General features: G+C 35.5%; 1 protein-coding gene across 6 annotated transcripts in view; it reads right to left on the reverse strand.

Moving 5' to 3' along the window:
- Rps6kc1 (ribosomal protein S6 kinase C1) overlaps positions 1–23,753 on the reverse strand; it is a 214,870-nt gene extending 191,117 nt beyond the window's left edge. For 4 of the 6 annotated variants that reach the window (XM_047520351.1, XM_047520349.1, XM_047520350.1 and 1 more), the window contains exons 1-3: positions 23,509–23,753; positions 14,816–14,851; positions 8,892–9,012 (exon numbers count right to left, since the gene is read on the reverse strand). In XM_047520351.1, the coding sequence (XP_047376307.1) occupies positions 8,892–9,012; positions 14,816–14,851; positions 23,509–23,613 (262 nt within the window). In that variant the 5' untranslated portion in view covers positions 23,614–23,753. Of the gene's footprint in view, positions 1–8,891; positions 9,013–13,423; positions 13,541–14,815; positions 14,852–23,508 lie in introns of all 6 variants that reach the window. The other 2 variants (XM_047520353.1, XM_047520352.1) reach the window with 1 other exon arrangement.
- Positions 23,754–25,692: the final 1,939 nt, after the last annotated feature.

Consider the following 25,692-nt stretch of genomic DNA (forward strand, 5'->3'; position numbering starts at 1 on the left):
GAAGACCTACAAACAATCAACAAACATATGGAAAAATGTTCAACATCTCTAGTAATAAAAGAAATGCAAATCAAAACCACCCTACGATTCCATCTCACCCCAATCAGAATGGCGATTATCAAGAACACAAGCATCAACAGGTGTTGGCGAGGATGTGGGGAGAAAGGTACACTCATACATTGCTGGTGGGGTTGCAAATTAGTGCAACCACTCTGGAAGGCAGTATGGAGATTCCTTAAAAAACTTGGAATGGAACTACCATTTGACCCAGCTATCCCACTCCTTGGCCTATACCCAAAGGACTTAAAATCAGCATACTACAGAGATACAGCCACATCAATGTTCATTGCTGCTCAATTCACCATAGCCAGATTGTGGAACCAACCTAGATGCCCTTCAGTTGATGAATGGATAAAGAAACTGTGGCATATATATACAATGGAATATTACTCAGCCATAAAGAATGATAAAATTATGGCATTTGCAAGCAAATGGACGAAATTGGACAATATCATGCTAAGTGAGATAAGCCAATCTCAAAAAACCAAAGGAAGAATGATCTCGCTGATAAGTGGATGATGATACATAATGGGGCGTGGGAGGGGTTAGTTTTAGGGTTAGAGTGAGGGTTAGGGAGGGGGTCAAGAATGGGGGAAAGAAGGACTGTATAGAGGGAAAAGAGGGATGGGAGGGGTGGGGGGAAGGGGAAAAAAATAACAGAATGAATCAACCAACATCACCCTATGTAAACGTATGATTACACAAATGGTATGCCTTTACTCTATGTACAAACAGAGAAAGAACATGTATCCCATTTGTTCCCAATAAAAATAAATAAATAAATAAATAAATAAATAAAATAAATAAACGACCTAACACTACAGCTCAAAGCCCTAGAAAAAGAAGAACAGACCAACACCAAAAGTAGTAGAAGACAGGAAATAGTTAAACTCAGAGCTGAAATCAACGAAATTGAAACAAAAGAAACAAAACAAAAAATTGACAAAATAAATAGTTGGTTCTTCGAAAAAATAAACAAAATTGATAAACCTTTAGCCACACTAACAAAGAGAAGACGAGAGAAAACCCAAATCACTAAAATTCGGAATGAACAAGGAAATATCACAACAGACACGACTGAAATACAAAACACAATTAGAAGCTATTTTGAAAATCTATACTCCAACAAAACAGAAAATTTCGAAGACATCGACAGGTTTCTAGAGACATATGAATTGCCTAAACTGAACGAGGAGGACATACACAATTTAAATAGACCAATTTCAAGTAATGAAATAGAAGAAGTCATCAAAAGCCTACCAACAAAGAAAAGTCCAAGACCAGATGGGTTCTCAGCCGAGTTCTACAAAACTTTTAAAGAAGAGCTCATTCCAATACTTCTCAAAATATTCCATGAAATAGAAGAGGAGGGAACCCTCCCAAACTCATTCTATGAAGCCAATATTACCCTGATACCTAAACCAGACAGAGATACATCGAGGAAAGAAAATTTCAGACCAATATCCTTAATGAACATCGACGCAAAAATTCTCAACAAAATTTTAGCAAATCGCATACAAAAACATATTAAAAAGATAGTGCACCATGATCAAGTGGGTTTCATCCCAGGGATGCAAGGTTGGTTCAACATCAGGAAATCAATAAATGTAATTCACCATATCAACAGACTTAAAGTCAAGAATCACATGATTATTTCGATAGATGCAGAAAAAGCATTTGATAAAATACAGCACCCCTTCACGCTCAAAACACTAGAAAAAATAGGGATAGTGGGAACATTCCTTAACATTGTAAAGGCCATCTATGCTAAGCCCATGGCTAATATCATTCTAAATAGTGAAAAACTGAAAGCATTCCCCCTAAAATCTGGAACAAGGCAGGGATGCCCTCTCTCACCACTACTATTCAATATCGTCCTTGAAACTCTAGCCAGAGCAATTAGACAGACCAAAGAAATTAAAGGGATACGAATAGGAAAAGAAGAACTCAAACTATCCCTATTTGCTGATGATATGATTGTATACTTAGAGGAACCAGGAAATTCCACCAGAAAACTTTTAGATCTCATAAGTGAATTCAGTAAAGTAGCAGGATATAAGATCAATGCACATAAATCTAAGGCATGTATACATGAGCGATGAATCTTCAGAAAGAGAAATTAGGAAAACTACCCCATTCACAATAGCTTCGAAAAAAATAAAATACTTGGGAATCAATCTCACAAAAGAGGTGAAAGACCTCTACAATGAGAACTACAGAACACTAAAGAAAGAAATTCAAGAAAACCTTAGAAGATGGAAAGATCTCCCATGTTCTTGGATAGGAAGAATTAATATTGTCAAAATGGCCATACTACCAAAAGTGCTATACAGATTCAATGCAATTCCAATTAAAATCCCAATGATGTACCTTACAGAAATAGAGCAAGCAATTATGAAATTCATCTGGAAGAATAAAAAACCCAGAATAGCTAAAGCAATCCTTAGCAGAAAGAGTGAAGCAGGGGGTATCGCAATACCAGATCTTCAACTCTACTACAAAGCAATAGTAACAAAAACGGCATGGTATTGGTACCAAAATAGAAAGGTGGATCAATGGTACAGAATAGAGAACACGGACACAAACCCAAATAAATACAATTTTCTCATACTAGACAAAGGGGCCAAAAATATGCAATGGAGAAAAGATAGCCTCTTCAACAAATGGTGCTGGGAGAATTAGAAATCCATATGCAACAGAATGAAACTAAACCCATATCTCTCATCATGCACGAAACTAAACTCAAAATGGATTAAGGATCTCGGAATCAGACCAGAGACCTTGCATCTTATAGAAGGAAAAGTAGGTCCAGAGCTTCAACATGTCGGCTTAGGACCAGACTTCCTCAACAGGACTCCCATAGCACAAGAAATAAAAGCAAGAATTAATAACTGGGATAGAGGGCTGAGGAGAGAGCTCAGTCGGTAAAGTGCTTGTCTTGCAAGCACAAGGCCCTGGGTTCGATCCCCAGCACCGCCAAAAAAAAAAAAAAAAAAAGAATAACTGGGATAGATTCAAACTAAAAAGCTTTCTCTCAGCAAAGGAAACTATCAGCAATGCGAAGAAAGAGCCTACAGAGTGGGAGAAAATCTTTGCCAATCATACTTCAGATAGAGCACTAATCTCCAGAATCTATAAAGAACTCAAAAAACTCTACACCAAGAATACAAATAATCCAATCGACAAATGGGCTAAGGAAATGAATAGACACTTCACAGAAGAAGATCTACAAGCAATCAACAAACATATGGAAAAATGTTCAACATCTCTAGTAATAAGAGAAATGCAAATCAAAACCACCCTAAGATTCCATCTCACCCCAATTAGAATGGCGATTATCAAGAATACAAGCAACAACAGGTGTTGGCGAGGATGTGGGGAGAAAGGTACACTCATACATTGCTGGTGGGGCTGCAAATTAGTGCAACCACTCTGGAAAGCAGTGTGGAGACTCCTTAGAAAACTTGGAATGGAACCACCATTTGACCCAGCTATCCCACTCCTTGGCCTATACCCAAAGGACTTAAAATCAGCATATTACAGAGATACAGCCACATCAATGTTCATAGTTGCTCAGTTCACAATAGCCAGATTGTGGAACCAATCTAGATGTCCTTCAATTGATGAATGGATAAAGAAAATATGGTATATATATATACAATGGAATATTACTCCACAATGAAGAATGATAAAATTATGGCATTTGCAGGCAAATGTATGAAAACTGGAGAATATCACACTAAGTGAGATAAGCCAATCTCAAAAAACCAAAGGAAGAATGATATCGCTAATAAGTGGATGAGGACACATAATGGGGGGTGGGAAGAGTTAGTGTTAGGGTTAGAGTTAGGTTTAGGGAGGGGGGCAAGAATGGAGGAAGGAAGAACTGTATAGAGGGAAAAGAGGGGTGGGAGGGGTGGGGGGAAGTGAAAAAAATAACAGAATGAATCAAACATTACCCTATGTAAATTTATGATTACACAAATGGTATGCCTTTACGCCATGTACAAAGGGAGAAACAACATGTATCCCATTTGTGAACAATAATAAATAAATAAATAAATAAATAAAAGAAAAGAAAAAGAAAAAAGACATAAACTTATCAAAAGAGATAAGGAAATAAGCATTTCGAAAACAAAATACAAGAAGGAATAAAATTCAGTTATTCCTAGAAGTTAAATTGGGTAGGAGGACAAGTACGGAGAGAAACTATTGTCGTTTTTATTGTACATTTTTCTACACCAGCTTTATTTTGTCTTAGTTTTCATTTTTCTCAGCTATATGCCTGTAATACTTTAATTTTTAAAGAGATTCCAACATAAGAGGATGCTGATATTATAATTATTTAAAAACAATAAGGCAATATGCACCAAAAATAGGCACCCTTGACTGTGCAATTCTACTCCCAAGAATTTATCCTAATTAAATAACTGTATATTGCACAGCAAGATACAAGGATATTAACTGTAGCATTATTTCTTACAGAAAAAAAAAACTAAAAATAATATATCAGTAAAAGATTGATTCAAACTATGGTACATACAAAATCTGGAATTCTATATATCTAACATATATAGAATAATAATATAGATCATTTTTATTGCCATGAAAGACAATACACCATTATACAAAAAGATATTACAAAATCAAACATCACAAAATTTCTTTTCTAAGGTTTACACTATAAAGTAAGGAAGCATATACATACTCATGTTAAAAATGTACTTTGATGAGCATATAATTATGGAAAGCCTTGAATACCAGGATAAGAAGATTTTACATTACTCATTAGGCAAAGGGAAGCCATTAAGGATCTTTAATCAAGAGTTGTGGTTTAGAGAGATGCCTAGTAGCTATGTGTAGGATACCTCAGAGAAAGGGAGACAAATGTGGAGTGTCTTGTTAGGAGGCTACAAAAATAGTCCAGTAGATAGGGAATGAAGAGCTAGACTAGGGTGGTAATGCAGGGGACAGAAAGGAAAGGAGTTGTGAGAAAAATGTAATGGAGAGAAATGTAATGTCTATCACAATAAAAATTATGCAATGTACTTCCACAGCCTACTGTTTCACTTTCCAACCTTAAAAAATCTCCCACTGCGAGAGTATAATAGAAATATTTCACATTTATGTCCCCAAAGTTGAGCTGTGTAGACCAAAAACTTGTGCAGAATAACTATGTAAGATGTCAAGATGAATGTCCACAAGGAAATCAGGCCCTGAAGAACAGAACGAAGGTGTAGAGGTATTGGAGGTGGGGGTAGATATTAAATTTCAAACTCCCTATACAAATAAAAAATGCGTGCGTGCAGATGTATGGCTTATGCAATACAGTACAAAGAGAAGACATGAGATGAGCCTGAGGCCAAATAAAAAGTACTTCTTCCAAACAAAGAAGCAAAAAATGCACGTTGCCCACACAGAGTCTAGAATGAAATGCCAAAATATTATGGTATCAAGGAAATCATATTAAGTTTGAATTTTTATTCACTTTTTAAGTGTTTTTCTTAAGTATTTTTCACAGCTATTACATATACCACTTTTATAATCTGAAAAGTTATTCAATTTAAAAAATAATGAAATTCACTATACAGAAATTGACTGCAAAAATATAATATGATGAAATGTTATGTCCATATGAGAACATTTATGACAGTTATGAAAAAAAATAAGAAATAATATTTTATACTCTACTGGTCAAGCCCAGTCAGGGACAGAAACTGCACCAGTTATTTTAACAGAGAAAATTTAATATAAAAAACTGAACTTGGTATTTGAAATTCAATGAGGTAAAAGGGAACACTAAGGTATCAAAAGGTAGTAGCAAAAAAGCACCTGCAAATTGAGCATTCCTAATCAGAAAATATGAAATCCAAAACTTCCAAAATCTAAAACTTACAGGGAATTTGGGGGAATACTTCAGATTTCAGGTTTTCAGAGCAGAAATGCTAAATTGGTAAAGTTTGTGTAAATATTCCAAAATCTGAAACACTTCTGGTCCCAAGCACTTCAGATGAGGAATAGCCAGTATGTACTAAAAAGTAACAAGTGTTAGCAAGAATGAGGAAAAATGGTACAGTACAGTAGCTCCCTCAAACAATTAAAAATAAAATTATCATATGATCCAGTCATTTTACTTCTGAATGGGTATATCTAAAAAAACTGGAAGTACAGTCTTGAACAAATATCTATACACCCATGTTCAAGACACCATTACTCACAACAGTCAAAAGGGAGAAGTAACCCAAGTGGCCATCAACAGATGAGAGAAGGAACAAATGGAATACATACACACACACACACACATACACACACACACACAGAGGAATATTATTCAGCCTTAAAAAGGAAAGAAATTCTGACACCTGCATCAACACGGATAAACATAGAGGACATTATGCTAAGGGTAAAGCAGTCACAAAAAGTCAGATATTATACTGATTCCACTTACATGAAGTACCTAGAGCAGTCAAATTCAGAGACAGAAAACAGAAAAGCATTTGCCAGAGACTGAGGTCAGGGCAAAAGGGGAGTTATTGTTTAATTGGTACAGAGATTCAGTTTTGCAAGAAAAGAGTTTTGGAGATGAACAGTCATAATAACTACAACAATGTAAATGTACTTAATGCCAATGAGCTGTATGCATACAAATGATTAAGATGGTAAATTTCATGCTATATATATTTTACTTCAATTTAAAATTGTTTTAATTACACAAATACTTAAATTATAAAAGTTTTAATAGTAATCAACTCTGCTAGACTATTAATTCTAATCTTTTTCAATTAAATGTCTAATTACAGGATTTTAATTTGAAGAACTGTTAGGTCATCTGATTTCCTAATCTAAATATAGTACTTCACATTTTTCCTATTAAATTTCATTTCGCTCGTTTCAAAAAAATAAGAAAAAGAAAATGAAAATGAAAAGCAGCCACAACTACTAACACTAGTTCTGGTGAAACAAAGGGAAGAAGGTAAGAAAAAAGAAGCTTAGAGGAAGGGTCCTCGCAGGGAAGCAGTGGAAGGATGCAAGGAGACCACTTGTGGAAGTTTAGGAAAACTACAAGGAGCAATCAGTTGCTGCTATTGAAGCAAATGGCAGCTGCCAGGGTGAAAAAGTTTACTGGGTTCATACTGACAAGCCCAGGAAGTTAAAAAAAAGCAAGTCTCTTTTTCCAACCTTCCAGCCTCTCTCTAGTGCCCCCTTTTACCAGAGACTAACCGGAAACCAGATGGCAAAAAGAAACTGAGATTAAAAAAAAAAAAAAAAAAAAAAAAAGTATAACAGAGTGAATTTAAATCTAAGACAGAAAAGATTTATTAATCAGTAAAAATATTAAAATGAAAAATAAAGCAACCACCAATTACTGGACCCTTAGTATGTACCAGCCACCATTAAATACTTACGAATACTTACGAAGTATTTACTCCATACATTATTATACCCATTTTAATGATTAGAAAGCAGAGGTTCAGAAATGATCAGTTCCTTGATAAAGGTTATAGAGGTAGAACAGCAAAGGTAGAATTCAATTTTAGATCCAAATGAACCTAAAATCCTAACTAATTAAAATAACCCAAAGGTCTATCCAAAGGGAACTGTGATAATACCATATGTCATTAAAAATCATGTTCTAGAAGACTTTGTTCACAAATTAAAGTATTCCCAATAAATTGGCATGTTTTTTAAAAAGACAACTTATAAAGTAATAAGTGTAATGTAACCTTTTTAATTTATGTGTACATATACAAACCACAGGGAAAAAAATTAGATAAGACAAGATCCAAAGTATGACTCATGTAACTAGAGATTGCTTTTTTGGTAGTTGTTACTATTGTCATGGGGGGGATCCATATTTTCTACCTTTTCTACATCAAATACATAAATAAATCCTATCAAATATATTAAATATATATTTTTTGTTTAACTGGTCTCAGAAATTTTGACAATAACACACCCAGAGCACCATTCCAAACTGTTCAACTAATAATTCATATTCTGAGAAGAGAAAAATGTTCCAGGAAATATAGACTTTTTTAAAAAATCAAAGAATTTCAGAACTATAAAAATTACAATATTTTTTCTTTGGTTTCTAAAGTTTTTATACTCATTTGGTTAGAGCTGAAGTTGTCATTTCATGCAAGTGAAGAGTAAATGTATTCTGCATGAACAAAACTACACCAAGAATACGTTAAGAATATTAAACAGCGGCACAGTGGCACATGCCTGTAATCCCAGAGGCTCGGGAGGCTGAGGCAGGGGGATTGTAAGTTCAAAGTCAGTCTCAGCAAGAATGAGGCTCTACGTAACTCACTGAGACCCTGTCTCTAAATAAAATACAAAACAGGACTAGGGATGTGGCTCCGTGGTCAAGCGACCCTGAGTTCAATCCCTGGTACCCAAAACAAAAAAATAGAACAGGAAAGAGCAACTTCAAGTGCTTGATAAACAAAATAAATTATCTTAATAAGTAAAGGGATCTGTGACTTCAAAGTGTAGTATGTCAGGCTTCAGCAACCACACACAAAAATTAGCTAATCCTAACTCCTGGGGGGTTCTTGCTTTTTATGTTGTTTTGTTTAGGTTTTTTGTTCAATAGTGGAGGTTGAATCCAGGGGCACTCTACTACTGAGCTACATCTCCAGATTCCAGGCCCTTTTTTTAAATTTCTGATTTTGAGAGAGGGCCTCAACTCACTAAGTCACCCACTAGCCTCAGTCACCCACTGGCCATCCTCCTGCCTCAGTCTACCAAGTATCTGGGATTATAGGCATACGACACTACACACAATCATTACTTTTTCAAATTACAATTTCAAAACAGTCACTTACCAAACACCTTTCCTTTAGCAAATGGAGGGAACAATTCTGAATGTCGAAACAAGTTTTTGTGAATTTGCCATAGTTCTTTGTGCAGTTTCTTAAAATCACTGTATCTCTTCCATACGATTATCTAAAGAAAAAAAAATTAAGTGTGTATTTCACAGCAAAACCATCTGCATTCCTATATCTGAACAACCATCTTTTAAGTTTTCAAATTTGTAATACAAAGCAAATGTATGTTCTAATCAATAGAGTTAACTGAATTTAACCAATATTTGCTTTAAAAATATAAAGCAACAATTCTTCCTTATACTGATCTCTTTGGGTTTTTAAATTTCATTTTAAACAAGTATATTTTATTCAACCTGGAAAAATATTCAACCTGGGACAAAAAAATCTATATTATATCAAATGGCATTTAATCTCTTCAAAAATCAATTACGATTGGTCTAGAAATGAGTTAAACATAAAACATGTTTTCTGTCTCAAAAATAACTTGTTTATTAAACACAACATAACTAAGTCAATTTTTAAACAAAAAAGAAAAACTCAAGCTTTGCCTAAAAGTATTAATAAACTGAGTAATATTGCAGAAGAAATGCCTGTGTAGGAAGCAAGTAGTTAACATGAACTGTTTTATTTCATAACTGTTTTCATAAATCTCAATTTGAACTAGCAAAAAAGACTTCTGAGGACAAGATGAATACTGATCAGAAAATCATTAAAACTAATATGTTTCAAATGACAAAATAACAATCATTAAGATTAGATAACATAAAAGTGAGTCTACCCTCATTAATTTGAATTATTTAGCCTCACTGATTAAATTAGGAAAAAAAAAAGAAAACTTTGCAAAAAGAAAGGATCTGACAATAACCTTGATATCACCCCTTCAGTCTCCACAAATAGGATAAAACTGAGTTTTAAATTCTGTTACACAATTGACTGGGGTCTACGTTTCTGATTAGCCTAATAACTTCACTTTTAACAAATCCTAAGTGTCTTCATGTACAACAGAGTGTGGAGTTAATGATTAAACAGTAGTTTAGGCAGACAACCAATATGATTTAAGAGATTCTTGCCAAAAAAAAAAAAAAAAAAAACCGTTTTATGTATGAATGAAATTCTTTACCCAACTTTGTCTTATGATCAAAAATTCTACCTTAGTTAGTATATTTCTTATTTAATACAGTTATGATACTAGAAGGGTAGGCAGCTTATACTATGAATTCATGTAAACAAACTGCTTCCTCCTGATGCTTCACTTTTATTCAACTACCTAACAAAAGTAGTCACCAAAATAAACATTTTCATGACTCTACTTTGTGCTAGGCACCATATTTTCCAAAGAATAATAAGATGAGAAACACGGTCCCTGCCTTCAAAGAGTTTACAGTCTAGTTGGGAAGAATAAGCCACATGATTCATACGTGGTAAGATGTCTTGATAAATGCTGAAGGCAGAGTGTAACACAAGAGCATTAGAGGGTTCCTAAACCAGCCTGCATATTTGAGAAGGCTCCACTGAATGAGTTACCTGAAGGGAAGTGGTCATCAAAGCCAAAAGATGAAGGAAGAGATGGGAGGCAGAGGATAAAATTCTTAGAAGGAAAGAAAGATGCCAAAGATAAATTACTAGAATTCTGGTTTCTGTGACTGGTAATTGGAGATGTCCTTCTCTGAGGTAAGAAGCAAAGAAGTGGGACTGAAGCAAGAAAGGCGAACAGTTTTAGATGTCTGGATTAGGTGCATGTGAGTCATCTCACCGGAGGTTTTCTACAGGATCCATGGGTTTGGGTATAAGAGCAAAATCTATTAATTCAGAAGCCTTTAGCATATTGGAAGCAATCACTCAGCCAGCATTCCTAACAAGATGAACAGTCTAATAGAATGGTAAGAAACACTAACAGCAAAGGACCAGGCGGAAAAAAGGAAGAGAAAACTAATATGAAGTGTTTGAGAAGCCTGGTTGTGCTTTGAGATGGGTCACTGGGATAGAAAAAGATTTTATTTTAAAATGGAGTGAATGAGACAAATGCCAATAAAAGTAAAAGGCAGAACAAGAGAAATGAACTGACAATCAAGTCAGCATTCAAAAAGTAAAAAGCCTCAGGATAATGAGGATATAGGTGATTTTAGCCATCATAGTTTTTGCTTCTCTGTGGTTTCTAATCTGATACATGAACATAACTCTGTCATCAGAAAAAAAATTAATTTTATATTTTTTAAATGTATCAAATTATGATAGTACTACACTGCCAAGATATTAGAAGGAACTCAGTGATGAGCTTATGAAAGCAATGTTATATAAGGTAAACACCATACTGGGTATTAAATAAGATTAAGGCTGTTATAAGTCTTCTTTCTTTTTGGCACCAGGGATTGAACCTAGGGGCACTTAATCACTGAGCAACATCCTTTTTAATTTTCATTTTTAGACAAGGTCTCACCAAGTTGCTAAGGGCTCACTAAGTTGTTGAAGCTGGCCTTGAACTTGAGATCCTCCTGTCTCAGCTTCCCAAGTCACTGGGAATATAGGCAAGTACCTGTTACAAGTCTTAAGGAGGAAAATTTAACAATTTAATCACAATAATGATTAAAGTATCAGGGTCTATAAACCAATATATAATATTTTAGAGCAAGAATAAGAACTGCCAATATGAGAATCTGTGTTTCTTCGCCAGGCCTTTATTCACTTACACATTCCTTATTCTCAAAACTGGGGATGCAAAACCAAAATACTTAAGGCATTACAAAACATCACATTCACTGGCTCCTTTTCTTCTTATCCCTTTTAAACTTAGAAGCTTCCAGAAATCTTCAAAATGGATAACTGAACAAAAAGTACACTCACAGTATATCAGCAAGTCCTGTACTTAAACATGTACTACAAAAAAACCCCCAAACACACATGCGAAAATTATTTTCTCTAATGAACATCTCATACTTTCCCATTGGGAAAAATAATTATATAACATCTATTGCCTTATTGAATCTACATGCATGAATTGCTTATTCATTAAAGTCACTCTGAAGAAAATTTATCAATGAAGTATTAATTCAATGACAATCACATGTAGACTACAAATTTAATAAAGCTTAATTTTTCATTAATACTTCCTTAAAGATATTTTCTACATACCATAAATGTTTCCTTTCCAGGTAATTTTACCTAATGACACCAAAAATTTTTAGATCCCTATATTTTATAAAATCATCTAATTCAATTAACTTTGTCATTTTTACTGTCACATAGTATTTAAAACTGGCTGGATGATCATTTCTTGCAACCAACATCACTACCATACTATTTGCTTATGGATTTTCCTACCCGTATTTTCAAGAGCCTTTTCTTTCTATCAAGATACATTTCTAAGTGCACCTGTTTTCAAAAAACCATTTTACTTATGAAAAGACATAAAATTTACAGATTTTTGATATGATGCATACAATGTTCTATGGTAGTTCTTTTCACCAATAACATGCACTACCTGTAGAAAAACAACTACAGGTTGCTATTTTAAAAGAGAAGGGATGGGGCTGGACTTGTAGGTCAGCAGTAGAGCACTTGCCTTGTACATGTGAGGCACTGGGTTCAAACCCCAGCACCACATAAAAACAAATAAATAAAATAAAGTTATTGTGCCCTTCTGAAACTTAAAACAAAAAAAAAAAAAAAAAGGAAGGGATGGAGGGTGCAACACCATCTCCTTCTTCACCCTTTTGGAGGATGCTCACATTCAAAACAATCTACTGAATGACAGGTCACAGATTAAATATTCCTGTAACACTGCAGTTTCATTCATGTTTTTCTTTCTTTCTCTTTTGTTACATACTGAGAATTGAACCTAAGGTCTCACTCACGCTAGCCAAGCGCTCTACCACTGAGCTCCACTCCAGTCCTTTTTTAAGTTTTATTTTGAGATGGAGGTCTCCTTAAGTTGCCCAGGCTGGCCTTGAGATCCTCCTGCCTCAGCCTCCCAAATAGCTGGGATTACAGGCATGCAACACTACAGCCAGCTCATATTATATTTCTTAATAAATAAAAATTGAGAGGAAATTTTTAAAACATTTTTTATAAAAGAAAGCTATCCTAGATCATTTTAATCTACTCCTTGTGAATACTCTTTAGCATTCTTAAGAAGAAAATGCTGAGATCTGATGGCACGTGCCAAGATACGAAGAAAAGAAAAACAGCAACTTTCTCTAGTTTTACAAGGATAAAATATTATTGCCTCATGTTGTTGGACCAACAGTATGTCTACTAATGCTCAAAAGTCCTTGTGAAGTCTGATTATACTCTAAAGCAATAGCTAAATGAATTAAGTAACCAAGATAGAGAGTGAAAAAAAGAAAATGGAAACAAAGCATAAACGGTGAATTCCTGTGTTTAAATGAAATAAATGAGAAACTAAAAAAATACTATTATAATTTCAAGGTTATTCTATATTTTAAGAAGTCAACTAGATAGAAGACTTTTTAAAAAAATTTATACCATTTCTAACAAAGGACCATGCAATTGTCTAACTAAAGGACACTTACAAGAGTTTTCTGATGAATGGTTCACCAACAGTTGTTATTACAAAAGAGCTTTCCCCAAAAAAGGTTTAAGGAAATAGCAGAGAATATGTTCATGGATATGTTGGTTCAGGATTCTCCCTGGAAAAGGGGAACATCAAGCTACAAACTACAACATAGCAATCAGCGAATTCAAAGGAAACACAATTCATTTTCAATTTTAACAGAGCTGTAAATTTTCAAAAGCAGAATAGACTGGTATTGGCTATTAATTCAACATAATTAGTAGAATTCTAAAAAAAGAAAAGAATTTTAAGTAATTGATGGATGCAAATTAATTTCATTGGCATAAGTATCCTTTTCTTCTAACATAACAATATTATAATATTCTTCCTGTCTATTGGGGGATGGAAGATATCTCAAAACACATGAGAAAAATAGTATGTAATCTTTTTAACACATTAACAAATATTAATGTATAAAATTTAAATATTTTCTAAACTTGGGGGTCACACCCTCAAGCCAACCAGTGTCAAACAATCAACTTAAATGTATGAATCAAGTCAGATGTGTACACTGAGGAGTAGTGGGGTCTGTGGCTAAATGGAAAGTTTACACTCCACCTAAAGACTGGGGAAGACAACAATGTTGCAGAATCAGGACTGTAAATTTACAGCATCTGTTTTAGACACTTCAGAAAAGTTTTTAAAATCCCCAATATATGTCCTTCTAGAGTTAGTGAAAATGAGCAGAAGTCAAAATGAAAGTAAATCAAGATATTTTAAAAGAAGCAAGCTCCTCAGTAAGGATTCCTAAAGATTTACAACAAGCACAAAATAATTACAAATAGAGAAGTTCACAGTTTTAAGCAAAACATAACAGGCAGCTTATATTTCTAGAGAGAGGAAAAGGGGAAAAGGAAAAAAAATGCAAAGAGTTAATACAGAACTATTAACTTAAAAGAGTTAAAAAGAAACATCATATTTAAAGTCATTTTCCAAGATGTGAACATACCAAGTCTACCTATTTCTACTTTTATTATTTATTACTAAATCTTTAAAGTTAATGCTAGTTACCAAATACTTATTTTTTATTAAATAAGCGCAGTTTTGAAATGGGTAAAGAGACAACCTGAACTATAATGACATCTTATGAGTTTACTTACCAGAAGAGTTATCACTACTAAACAGGACTATAATTTTTTTGATTCTTATTTATATAACAACACCTAATAAAGCTTAATACCTAATTAATATGTTCTAAAATAGGATACTTTAGCTACAGTTTTATAAGCTAAAAATAATCTCCATACAAAGACTAACATACAAATAATTCAGGTAGTTTCACTGCTAAAATATTTAACTAAATTTTTATCGAATACATATAATGGAATTTTCATATGGATAAACATGTTACCTCCTGGACATCTTCTGGATTTCTTCGTGAAACAACCTAAAATAAAACATACATAGAAATATCTAATCATTGTCAAAGCTTAAGACTGCACATTTGTATAATTACTTTCAAAAGTATTTGCATACAAACTTAATTTGCTTAAAAGAAAATAAATATCACTTCTAAAAAGTGTCATCTAATAATTTCATTATCTAAAATTCAGGAAAATTTAAGGAAAAAAGTAGCTAAAATTAAGTCCGAACATATTATGTTCGTAAGAGAATGGCTCCAGCCTTCATTCTTACTCAATATAATTCTCACAAGCTTGTCCACTCCACTTGGCCTATACATAAATTAGAGCAGGGACACCTGGGCAAAGTGTACAAAAAACTGTGTAAGAATCTATGATTCGCTCAATAAAATTTCAATTTAAAAGAAGGGGGCTGGGGAGATAGCTCAGCTCCTAGAACGCTTGCCTCACAAGCACAGGGCCCTGAGTTTGATCCCCAGTACCGCAAAAAAAAAAAAAAAAAAAAAAAAAAAAAAAAGGCAGCCACAATGCTCAGACACACCAATATCCCAATATCTATAAAAAGTGATCACTGGCCACCTAATCATGAAGAAGAAAAAAAAAAAAAAAAACACAAAAATTATACACAAGCATTCAGAGACAAATAATCTTTCTACAATTATTCCCTGGCTGGGTCATAGCTCAATAGCAGAGTGTGTGTTTAGCATGTATAAGGTCCCAAGTTCAATCCCCAGAGAAGAGATACTTTCAGACTTCTCTGATTACAAAGACTAAAAAGTCTAACACTATGAAGATTTACTCACAAAACTTTGGAAAAGAAAAAAGCTGGGTGTTTCAATCATCAAACAGCATTACAGAGTAGGGAAAATCTCACACTTTATGCATTAAAACTTGTACAATATAGCTGGGCACAGTGGCACATGCCTGTAATCCCAGCAGCTGGGGAGGCTGAGGTAGGAGGATCTCGAGTTCAAAGCCAGCCTCAGCAACTTTTTTTTTTTTTTTTTAGCAAGGCCCTATGCAACTCAGTGAGACCCTGTCTCTAAATGAAATACAAAAAGGGCTGGGAATGAGGCTCAGTGGTTAAGTGCCACTGAGTTCAACACCCAGTACCAAAAAAAAAAAAAAAAAAAAAAAAACTTGTACCATATAAATTTAGATTATATAAATAGCATAAATGTAAGTCTAAAATTAACAAAGTTCAAGCTACAATGATTATATTTTGCAAAATCAAACCAAAAATACATCAAACACATTAAAAGGGTCACCTATGAGTGGGAGGAAAAAAAGGGTTTTTGATGACCAATAACAACACACCAATAACATATTCAAAATATCAATTCAACATATGCAAAATACACTAGCCATCCTCTAACAATATCCACTTATCAGAAATTGCTGATTTGAGTGTGATGTCTCAGCTATCTTTTCAATGGCTCACATATTTCTGCCATGCACTAGGGCTACCATGGCAAATACTACCTCATGAAGCTCACAGTCCAGTGGAACACAGTGACTTGGGGAGAAAGTTACAGAGTAGAGGGGGTGAATACTTCCCAAACATTTTCATATCTCAGAGAACAGCAGTATATTAAGTAATAGACTAGGAAGGATTTCATCCTAGACTCTTCACCAAAAGGTTGAATCCTCACTGTCTAGACCACAATTATATCCTAAAAGACAAAAACAGAGTTTGAGCTGGGCAATATGGTGCATGCCCACAATTCCAGCTACTCAGGAGACAGAGGCGGGAGAATCATAGTACAAGACCATCGTGGACAACTAGCAAGACCCTGTCTCAAAAATAAAGTGCAAAGAAAAACAGGACTGGGGATGTAGTTGAGTGGTAGAACACTCCCAGAGTCTCACCCCCAGTATTACCAAAAAAAAAAAAAAAAAAAAAAAAAGATTTGGTGATTTAAGACTGTTAAAGTTTTCATGATATTAAGTGTAACCAGAGTCAAAGTTAAAATTATACCTAAACTTCCTAAGAAAAGATCTTCCTTCCCTCTAATTTTAGGTTTACAAAAGTAACTACCTTTCACTCTCCAAATATTCCCCAAAGGAAGGGGAAATTTTACTGAGAATTCAGAAAATTAAATCAAAAAATATTTGTTGGGTGGCATTGTGTCTCAAGTAGAGCACTTACTTAGTACACAAGAAGGCCTGGGTTGGATCCCCAGCATTTCAAAAAAAAAAAAGGCTATTTTTGTTAAGTATTAAAGATTCCTTTCCCCAACAGCATTCCTCTTCCTTCTTCTACCCACCCACCCCAACACTGTCAACTAAAGAGAAGCAAAAATACCACAAAGAGTAGAATCATGAAAGTACAACCCTGTACTTTCCAAACATAATTGTCTCTATTTTAAATATTATTTACAATAATACAAAAAGATGAACTAGTAAGGAATAAATCTAATAAAACATGTATAGAATCTGTATTAATGAAAACTACAAAATGTTGGTCGAAGAAATCAAAGAACCCCTAAATAAATGGCAAAAAAAAGAAAACTATGTTCATAAATTTGAAGATTCAACACATTTGAAGATATCAATTCTCCCCCAAATCAATCTAGAGATTTACTGCACTCCTAATCAAAATCCCATCAGGCCTTTTTTTTTTTTTTGTAGACATAAACAAACTGGTTCCAAAATTTATATGGAAAAACAAAGGAACTAAAATAGTGAAAACAATTTTTTAAATTAAGAATTAAGTTGTAGAAATAATACTACCTAATTTTAAGACTTAGTATAAGTCAATAATCAGGCAGCGTGGAATGGAACAAACTAGAAAATAGAACCACATACAAATGGACAATTTTTTTCTTTTTTTGTAGTACTGGAGATTGTAAACCCTGGGCCTCTGGCATGTAAGGCAAGCACTCTGCCACTTGATCTATGTCCCTAGCTTTTTATTATTTTATTTTGAAATAGGATCTAGCTAAGTTGCCCAGGCTGACCTTGAACTTGAGATCCTCCTGCCTCAGCCTTTCAAATACCTGGGACTGCAAGTATGCACTACCACATTTGCTGGACAAACGATTTTTGACAAATGTCCAAAGTCAATTGAATGAAGGCTAGTCTATTAACAAATGGTGTCTTGTTACAACTGGACATTCACATTCACAAAAAAAAAAAAAAACCTTCTTCTAAAACTCACACCTCATACAAAAATAAATTCAAAAGGGATCATAGATCTATATATAACATGCAAAAAGTAAGATTTCTAGTAAATATTGTGGAAAATGTTTGCAACCTGGTATTAGGCAAAGACACTAAAAACATGCTCCATAAAAGAAAAAGCCAATTAATTGGTCTTTACCAAAATTAAAATTGTTCTATTTGCAAAAGACACAGTTAAGGTGATGAAAAAACATGACTACACACTGGGAAAGAATATTTGCAAAGAACGTATCAAAAAAATTTACATCCAGAACATAAAGAATTCTCAAAACTTTAGAATAATAACCTAAACAAAAAATGGGCAAAAAATTATCTCAAAAGGATAAATAATGATTATTTTATGATATATTTATATCATGTGATTTCATTTATATGTCACTCTCAAAAAATTAAGAGTTCAGTGATGGACAGTACATCAGTGCTTGCCAGAGGCTAACAGATGAAGGAAGGAGCATGAAAAAGGGACTGGGGATTGAACTCAGGGCCTTGTGCACGTGAGGCAAGTACTCTACCAACTAAGCTACCTCCCCAGCCGGGAAACTTTCTTCAGAAATGGAATTATTCTGTTTTCTGATTATGATGGGTACAATCTATCTATATGTATGTTAAGATTCATAGAACTATACAATAATGTTAACTTTACTGTATGTTAATATTTAAAATGATGCTTGAAAAGGCAAGTGCTGCCTCCTTCCAATCTTTTCTCAAGAACTATAGTCCAGGCTCTGCAAAAGGCACCAAGAATACCTAATTTAAAAGACAGCATCTCCCATCAAAAAAGGAGTCCAGGCACATTACCATAAAGGCTTTGTTGGAGGAGTACATACTACAAAGAAAACCTTTAACAGGCATCACAGAGAACACAGGCCATAGCTGACACTTGAAATGAGCAGGGATTGCCAAGACAAAAAGGAAAAGCTTTCTAGAGAGAGGAGAAAGCATCTAAGAGGAAGTACATAGTTTATTAGCATAACTTGGAAAACTACAAATAATTCCTTCCCAAACACTAGGGTTACTCAAGAATACGGTCAAGAATTGAAAGCAGGTTGCCTCTAAGCAATACAGTGTCTCAATGTGAAGCTTCAGTAAGGACAGTTTTCAAAGAATTTCAAGCCCTTCCTCCCCTTTGTTCACATCATCATCGTCATTGTATTATCTATGTGTCCATTTTGTCAAATGACAATATGGCCCTCATATGTATACCTAAAACACCTAACGAAATGTTTTGTAAGACAGGTATCCACAGCACAGAACAGGGATTAAAAGTACTGTGACTGGGGCCAGTCTACCTGGGAGCAAATGTAGACTTTTACCACTTGCTAGCTATGTAATCCTGAGCAAGTTACTTAACTTCTCTATGTTTCAATTTCCTCACCAATAATGTGAGAATAATAATGATACCCATTCACTGGTTACTGTGACAAATGTGTTAATTTATATAAAATGTTTCACTCATAAGCACTAAGTACTTGCTGTTAATACTCGACAAATGCTAGCAATGTAAAATGAGGAATTATAAATTCTTGCAGTTTGAAAATAAATACAAATTACTTTAAACATTCTGCAAGACTGTACCCTAAAAATTTCAAAGCACTGCTCAAATCGAAGAAGAACTACACAAATGGGGAGACTCATTGAGACCAGAAGACTCAATGCTCTTAAGACTTCAATTCTTCTGAAATTGATCTCCAGTCTCAATGTAATCGCAATCAAAATCTGGGCAGACATTTTTGGAGAACTCAACAAGATGATTCTCAATTTCATATGAAAATGTAACAATCTAGAATAGTCAAGATACAAATTTTGAAAAGCAAGAATACTCAGACTACCTGATTTCACAATTTAATATAAAGACATGGTAATGAGGATGTGTCACAGTAAGAGAAATGAAACCAAATGTTCAGACAATGACTTGCATATGAATGTTTGTATTTCAAATAGTTCTGCAGAATGGAATAAGCCAGACCAAAATAAAGCATATATTAAAAGATCCATTTTATATAAAATTTTTGAAAATGCAACCTAATCTATAATGATAGAAAGCAAACCAGTGGTTGCCTAGAGACTGGGGGAGGAAACTGACTGCAAAAGTGCATGAAGGAAGTTGTGCAGTGGTAACTATGGTGGTGGTTACATAACTATATACATATGTCAAAATTCATCAAATTGTGCACTTGAAATTGGCAAATGTATATAAATTGTGCCTCAATGTAAATAAAATTAAAGCATAAAGCAACACTGTCTTTTAAGAATGAAAGGATACCTTTTGCTTTCCATAGAAAGAATTATCATTCACTTAATGTTGCTGAAAAATCTATATTATCTATATTACAATATGAAAATTTTGCAAACTTAGTAGAAAGCTGAATCAACCAAAAAACACTGCTGATGATTCTTTTATACGTGCCTCCTTCAACTAAAGAATCAAAGAAAACTTACACAAGAATTTTCCAACTCTGAATAAGAATAGCTATTATAGATAAAAATTAAGAAGCAACAGAGTTTAACTAGGGAATTTATTAGCAGTCTTCTAACTAGCCAAAAAGTTATCTAAGCCTTCCAGGTTCCAGAGAATTGCAAAGTACAAAGGAGTTTTAGGAAGATGAAAGATCTCTTTTGCTATCCAAAATTTAACAAGGGTAATTTTAATTATTCTAATTCTACTCCTATAAAAATAATCCTGCAAAGATCAAGAATACAGAACCTATTTAAGGTAGAATTAAATCAACAGTTTGAAATATGCAGAGGACAGTCCTAATTTTTATCTCAAGAAGTTCTCAGGGGAACACTATATACCTAATTAATTCTCCTGAGCAAAGATGTTTTTCTCCTTAAATATCAAAAAAATAATATTTTGTTTTATAATAATAAGCACAGTTATTTTAAGTATATTTCCATGTTGATCCTCAAATCTTAAATTTAAAAAACAAATCTGTAACATAAACAATAAATGAGACAGGATGAAAGAAGGCAGTGTAAGCAATTTTCAGATTCAAATAACTATAGCAATATAAAGTATGCATATTATACCCATTTGATTAACTCTTAAGACAATGTGCTACTTCACCTCCTAATTTATATTGTCATAAAAGTTCATTCAGGTGGCTGGGGTTGTAGCTCAGTGGCAGAGCGCTTGCCTAGCATGTGTTAAGCACTGGGTTCAATTCTCAGCACCACATATTAGTAAATAAAATAAAGGTCCTTCAACAACTAAAAAATATATATTTTTTAAATTCATTCAAGAAATAGTTCACCGGTTGAGACTTATGATCTGAATTTAGTTAACCTTTCCTTAAGTAAAATAAGAATACAAATCATTATCAAACTCAGTGTTTCCAACTCAAGTTCCACACACATTGATGCCTCCGGGCCTTTATGAGCATAGAGCTATCCTTTCTTTGACCTTCTATGCCCTATTTTTTTCTGGATTCTTCCCATTTTTCAACACTTATCTTAATTGGTACATATTCACTGATCCCTTGAGCCACAAGCAATCTCTTTGTCTTCTGAATTCCCAGAGCTCTTCTCTGTAAAGTCTTATGGCACCTGACACTATCCTATACTACTATACTTCTTTAAGGACAGTAAACTCTATTCTTCTAAGTATCCTCGAAAGGAAGGTTTATGCTTTATTCAGCCTTGTACTCTTCACAGGGCCTAGAGCCTAGAACCAACATTCACTGGGTGTGCTGCCTAGAATAGAGAGGAAAACATTCAACAATGTGTTTTTAAGAACTGTGCACCATGAACTTAGTTGACACAAGAAACAGATACCAGTGATAGAGACCTACTCTAAATATACCAAGAAACACTGTCATCTCAGCAAATTAATACAATACAATTTTGGTAAGTGTTATAACTGTAGTGTAATGGGACATCATACCAGTTGAACATAGTTCTGATTCTATAAACTACATGTTAGGAAACTTAAGTCGAGATTTCTAAAGGTCCCAATGACCAAAAAGGTTTTAAAGTGGGATAATAATAGGGAACTCTTTTTTTTTTTTTTCCTTGTGCTGGTGATTAAACCCAGGGCCATGAACATGGTAAGTAAGTGCTCTACCACTGAGCTATATCCCCAGCCCCAATAGGGGCCTCTTAATACCATAAAAATTTCTTAAGACAACCTGAAACTAACACTCCACCAACATTAACAACCTTACTTAAAAACAGAGAGCAGCAAATTTCTCTCTATTCTCAGCAATCAGTAATAGCCAGACCCAGTCTTCTTTTATCTTTAGACAAATGTGCATTTTACATTTGCCTGTCTGTACACCATTTCCATATGCCATAAGCCACTCACATGCCCCAAACTCTGCCTATCTAGATCTTAGATAGAACTTAAGGTTCTTCTCAAGGTCTACTTCCTGAGCTCTCTATCGCATGAGTACTACATTTTACAAATACATATTTTACTCTTACGACTTAATATGTATTTCTCTTCTTTTATAATTAATAATAATAATAAGTCATAACATTTTATTGATCTTAGGGTTAAGGAAAACTGGTTCCAAATCCCAGATCTGCTACTATCTTGCACTGTAAAGTTGGGCAAGGCACTAAACTTTCTTGGGCATGGCATGGTGGTGCTGGCCTGTAATCCCAGCAACTCAGGAGGCTGAGGCAGAAGGATTCAAAATATCAGGTCAGACGCAGTAACTTATCAAGGCCCTAACCAACTTACAGAGATCCTGACTCAAAACAAAAAATAAAAAGGTTCAGTGATGTAAGCTCAGTGGTAAAGCCTTCCTGGGTTCAGTCCCCAGTACATGCCCCCACCTTTAAAAAAAAAAAAAAAACTTTCTTGAATTTCAGTTTCCTCATCATTAAAATGAAGGTTAAATTCTGTAATGTTTACAAAATGCCCAGTATACACACATACCTTACATACATAAAGGCTTATTTAATATTGTTGTTCTCACTTGCCTAGAAAGGAGATGCAGACTCGCTTTAAAACTCAAGATGCAAACTGAAAACCATGAAAAACTCAAGAGGCAAAGACAGCCCAGATACCGTGGTCCAAGACTGGCCTTCCACTGACATCTTTCCCAAGCGTCTATCTGCCTCAGAGTAAACCTGACTCTGAATAAAGGGTTAAGAGAGGAAATATCTTCCATTACATAAGTCAGACAATACATAAATTAACATCTGTTAATAGTACAATATTCCTCTAGAGCAAGCAAAGACACTTCTGCGAATCTGGTTCTAAGAGAAAGTCCAAATGGGACGGAGGCTGAGTCATCAATCTAAAACCAACAACTGCTCCAGCCCAGAATGGGGACTCTCCCGCGACCTGCTCCAGTGAAGCCCCGAACATCCCCATTCAGCCAATACCTCAGTCTTGCTGAAGTCCCCATCTCCGAAGCTTGTCATGCCACTAAGCGCACCCAGTCCCACTGGTGGCTCTGACCCGGAGTCAGGTACTCCCACACCAGGGTCCCCAACCCGGACCCTCAGGTCCCAGTCCAGACTCCTTCCCCTGCCCGACACCAGCACTCACCCGGGCGGTGACCTTATACACCGTGTAGCCCCTCGGGTGTCGCTGGGGTTCGGTGACAGTGTAGAAACGAGCCAGGTCGGCACTCCGCTCCCGGGGAGCGGTCATCCTCCCTCCTCCTATGTCGCCGCCGCCAGCCCGGGATCATCTGGGCAACCCGGAGCCGCCGCGGTCCGGGTCCCCACGCAGTGGCCAAGCGGCCAGGGGGCGGTGGCTCCACGGCGGCGCCTCCGCCGCACGGCTCTGCTTCCGGGTCGGCGGAGATGATTCCGGGTCAGGCTGTGCCGCCCGCGTGCCGGGGGCGGGGCGAGTCCGCGTTGGATTCTGGCCCATTTTGGGGCCCGGGACCTTCCCGAGACGTCTCCGTTAAGTCTCCTTGGGCGCTAGTGCCACCTTCTAGGTTTCGTGAGATCTATCATATACACGCTGCCCCGGAGAGAGCTTCAGTCCTCGCACCCGCGCTGTGCCCTTTACAAACTTGTGTCCAGTGGGGAAAGGATGGAGGGATATCCCAGCCTGGCTGCTTCTTTCCTTCCTTACTCAGTGGTCTGTGAGTTTAAACACTCACAGCGCCATCTCAATGCTTTTGCAGAAATGTTTCTTTTTTCTAAGATGAATTCGCTTCCCGCGCACCTGTCTTTTCATACCACACCTGCACAGCAGCATGCCCCTATCCCTGCGTCAATCTTTTTTTAAAAAAAATCCCCTCCGATTCTGAAATCTGGAGCCTGCATCTGTCACGGAGGCCGGGTGAGTCTTACTCCCAAAGCCACTTCACAGAGTTTCTAGTTCCCTCTGGTTGATATCTGCTGCTTGCCCGTTCCTTTATCTTTACCTGATCAGAGGGTTCTTTCTCATTCTTCAAAATAATCGTTCCAAGTCTTGTCATTCTCCTCAATTCTCTAGTCTTATTCGTTTTACTTCCTTGCTCTCTGCCCCCTCCCACTTAGAAGGAAAAGAAGGGGGGGGAGCCCTTGTACCAGTTCCTTTATCTGACAATTCCATTCCAAAATGAGTCTTCCTCGTTTTTGAAGTTATCACTTGTGTACTGAGTCCCATCCTCTGGCAGATGTAAGGCATTGCTCCATCAATGCCATCTGACCCTTCTTTCTGTATATTTCACCATTAACCTCTTCTCAGCCACATATCCTTAAATCTGTCCATCATTCATTCATTAAGCCTAAATTCACAACCTAGTGCCAGACATCATGCTAATTAGACACTGTAATTACAAAAATAGTCCCTCCTCTCAAGTACCATCTACTAGGAAAAATAAACAATTAAAATATATTGTGGTAAGTACCATGAAAGATCCAAACGTTTTCCTCATAAGCTTGTTTCTAATTTTTATGACTGGTTTTACTCTCCATTTACTTATGTTTGGGAGTCATCCTTAGCAATTTTCTCTTCCACTTTCTCCAAGTTTCTTTGATTTACCATAATCCATTACTTAAAGAAAAGAATGGGAAAAGATATACCTTGAAACCAACTCTGAAAAGAGTTTAAAAGAGACCTTCAACCCCAGCCCAAGAAGAAGAAATATTATATAATATAATATAATAGGGCAAAATTTAATGATGAAGAAGAGTTCAATTCAGGCCCAAAGAAAAAGTGGTTCTAGAGAAGCGGGGAAAGGAGAACAGCCTCTAGAAGTGATGGTGCTGACAAGAAGACTCAGGGTCCCAACGGTGGTGGCAATGCAATAAAGATCAAACACATTATCTGTGAAAAAACAGGGCAAAACCATGGAAGCCATAGAAAAGTTAAAGTCTGGAATGATATTCAATGACATGACCATAATAGAGTGAAGATAAAGCCAAGCAAGGGGGCAGCTTGGATTGTATTACCAGAGAGCCCATGGTGTGACTATTTTAAGAAGCAGCATTTGCCTTATCTATAAGTGGAATGGAATAAGTCTGATTACAGACCCCTACTTAAGACAAAATTTGGATATCATATTGTCATGATTAAAGATTGAATGGAAAAATTAAAATCATATGAAAGACTGAAAAAAAATTTCATTAAGAAGATATAACATGGACTGGGGTTGTGGCTCAGGGTAGAGCACTTGCCTAGCATGTGTGAGGCACTGGGTTCGATTCTCAGCACTACATATAAATAAATAAAGAAAATAAAGGTCCATCAACAACTAAAAAATAATATATTTTTAAAAAGAAGAAGACATAA

Source organism: Sciurus carolinensis, chromosome 12 (assembly GCF_902686445.1).
Source record: "Sciurus carolinensis chromosome 12, mSciCar1.2, whole genome shotgun sequence".
NCBI lineage: Eukaryota > Metazoa > Chordata > Mammalia > Rodentia > Sciuridae > Sciurus > Sciurus carolinensis.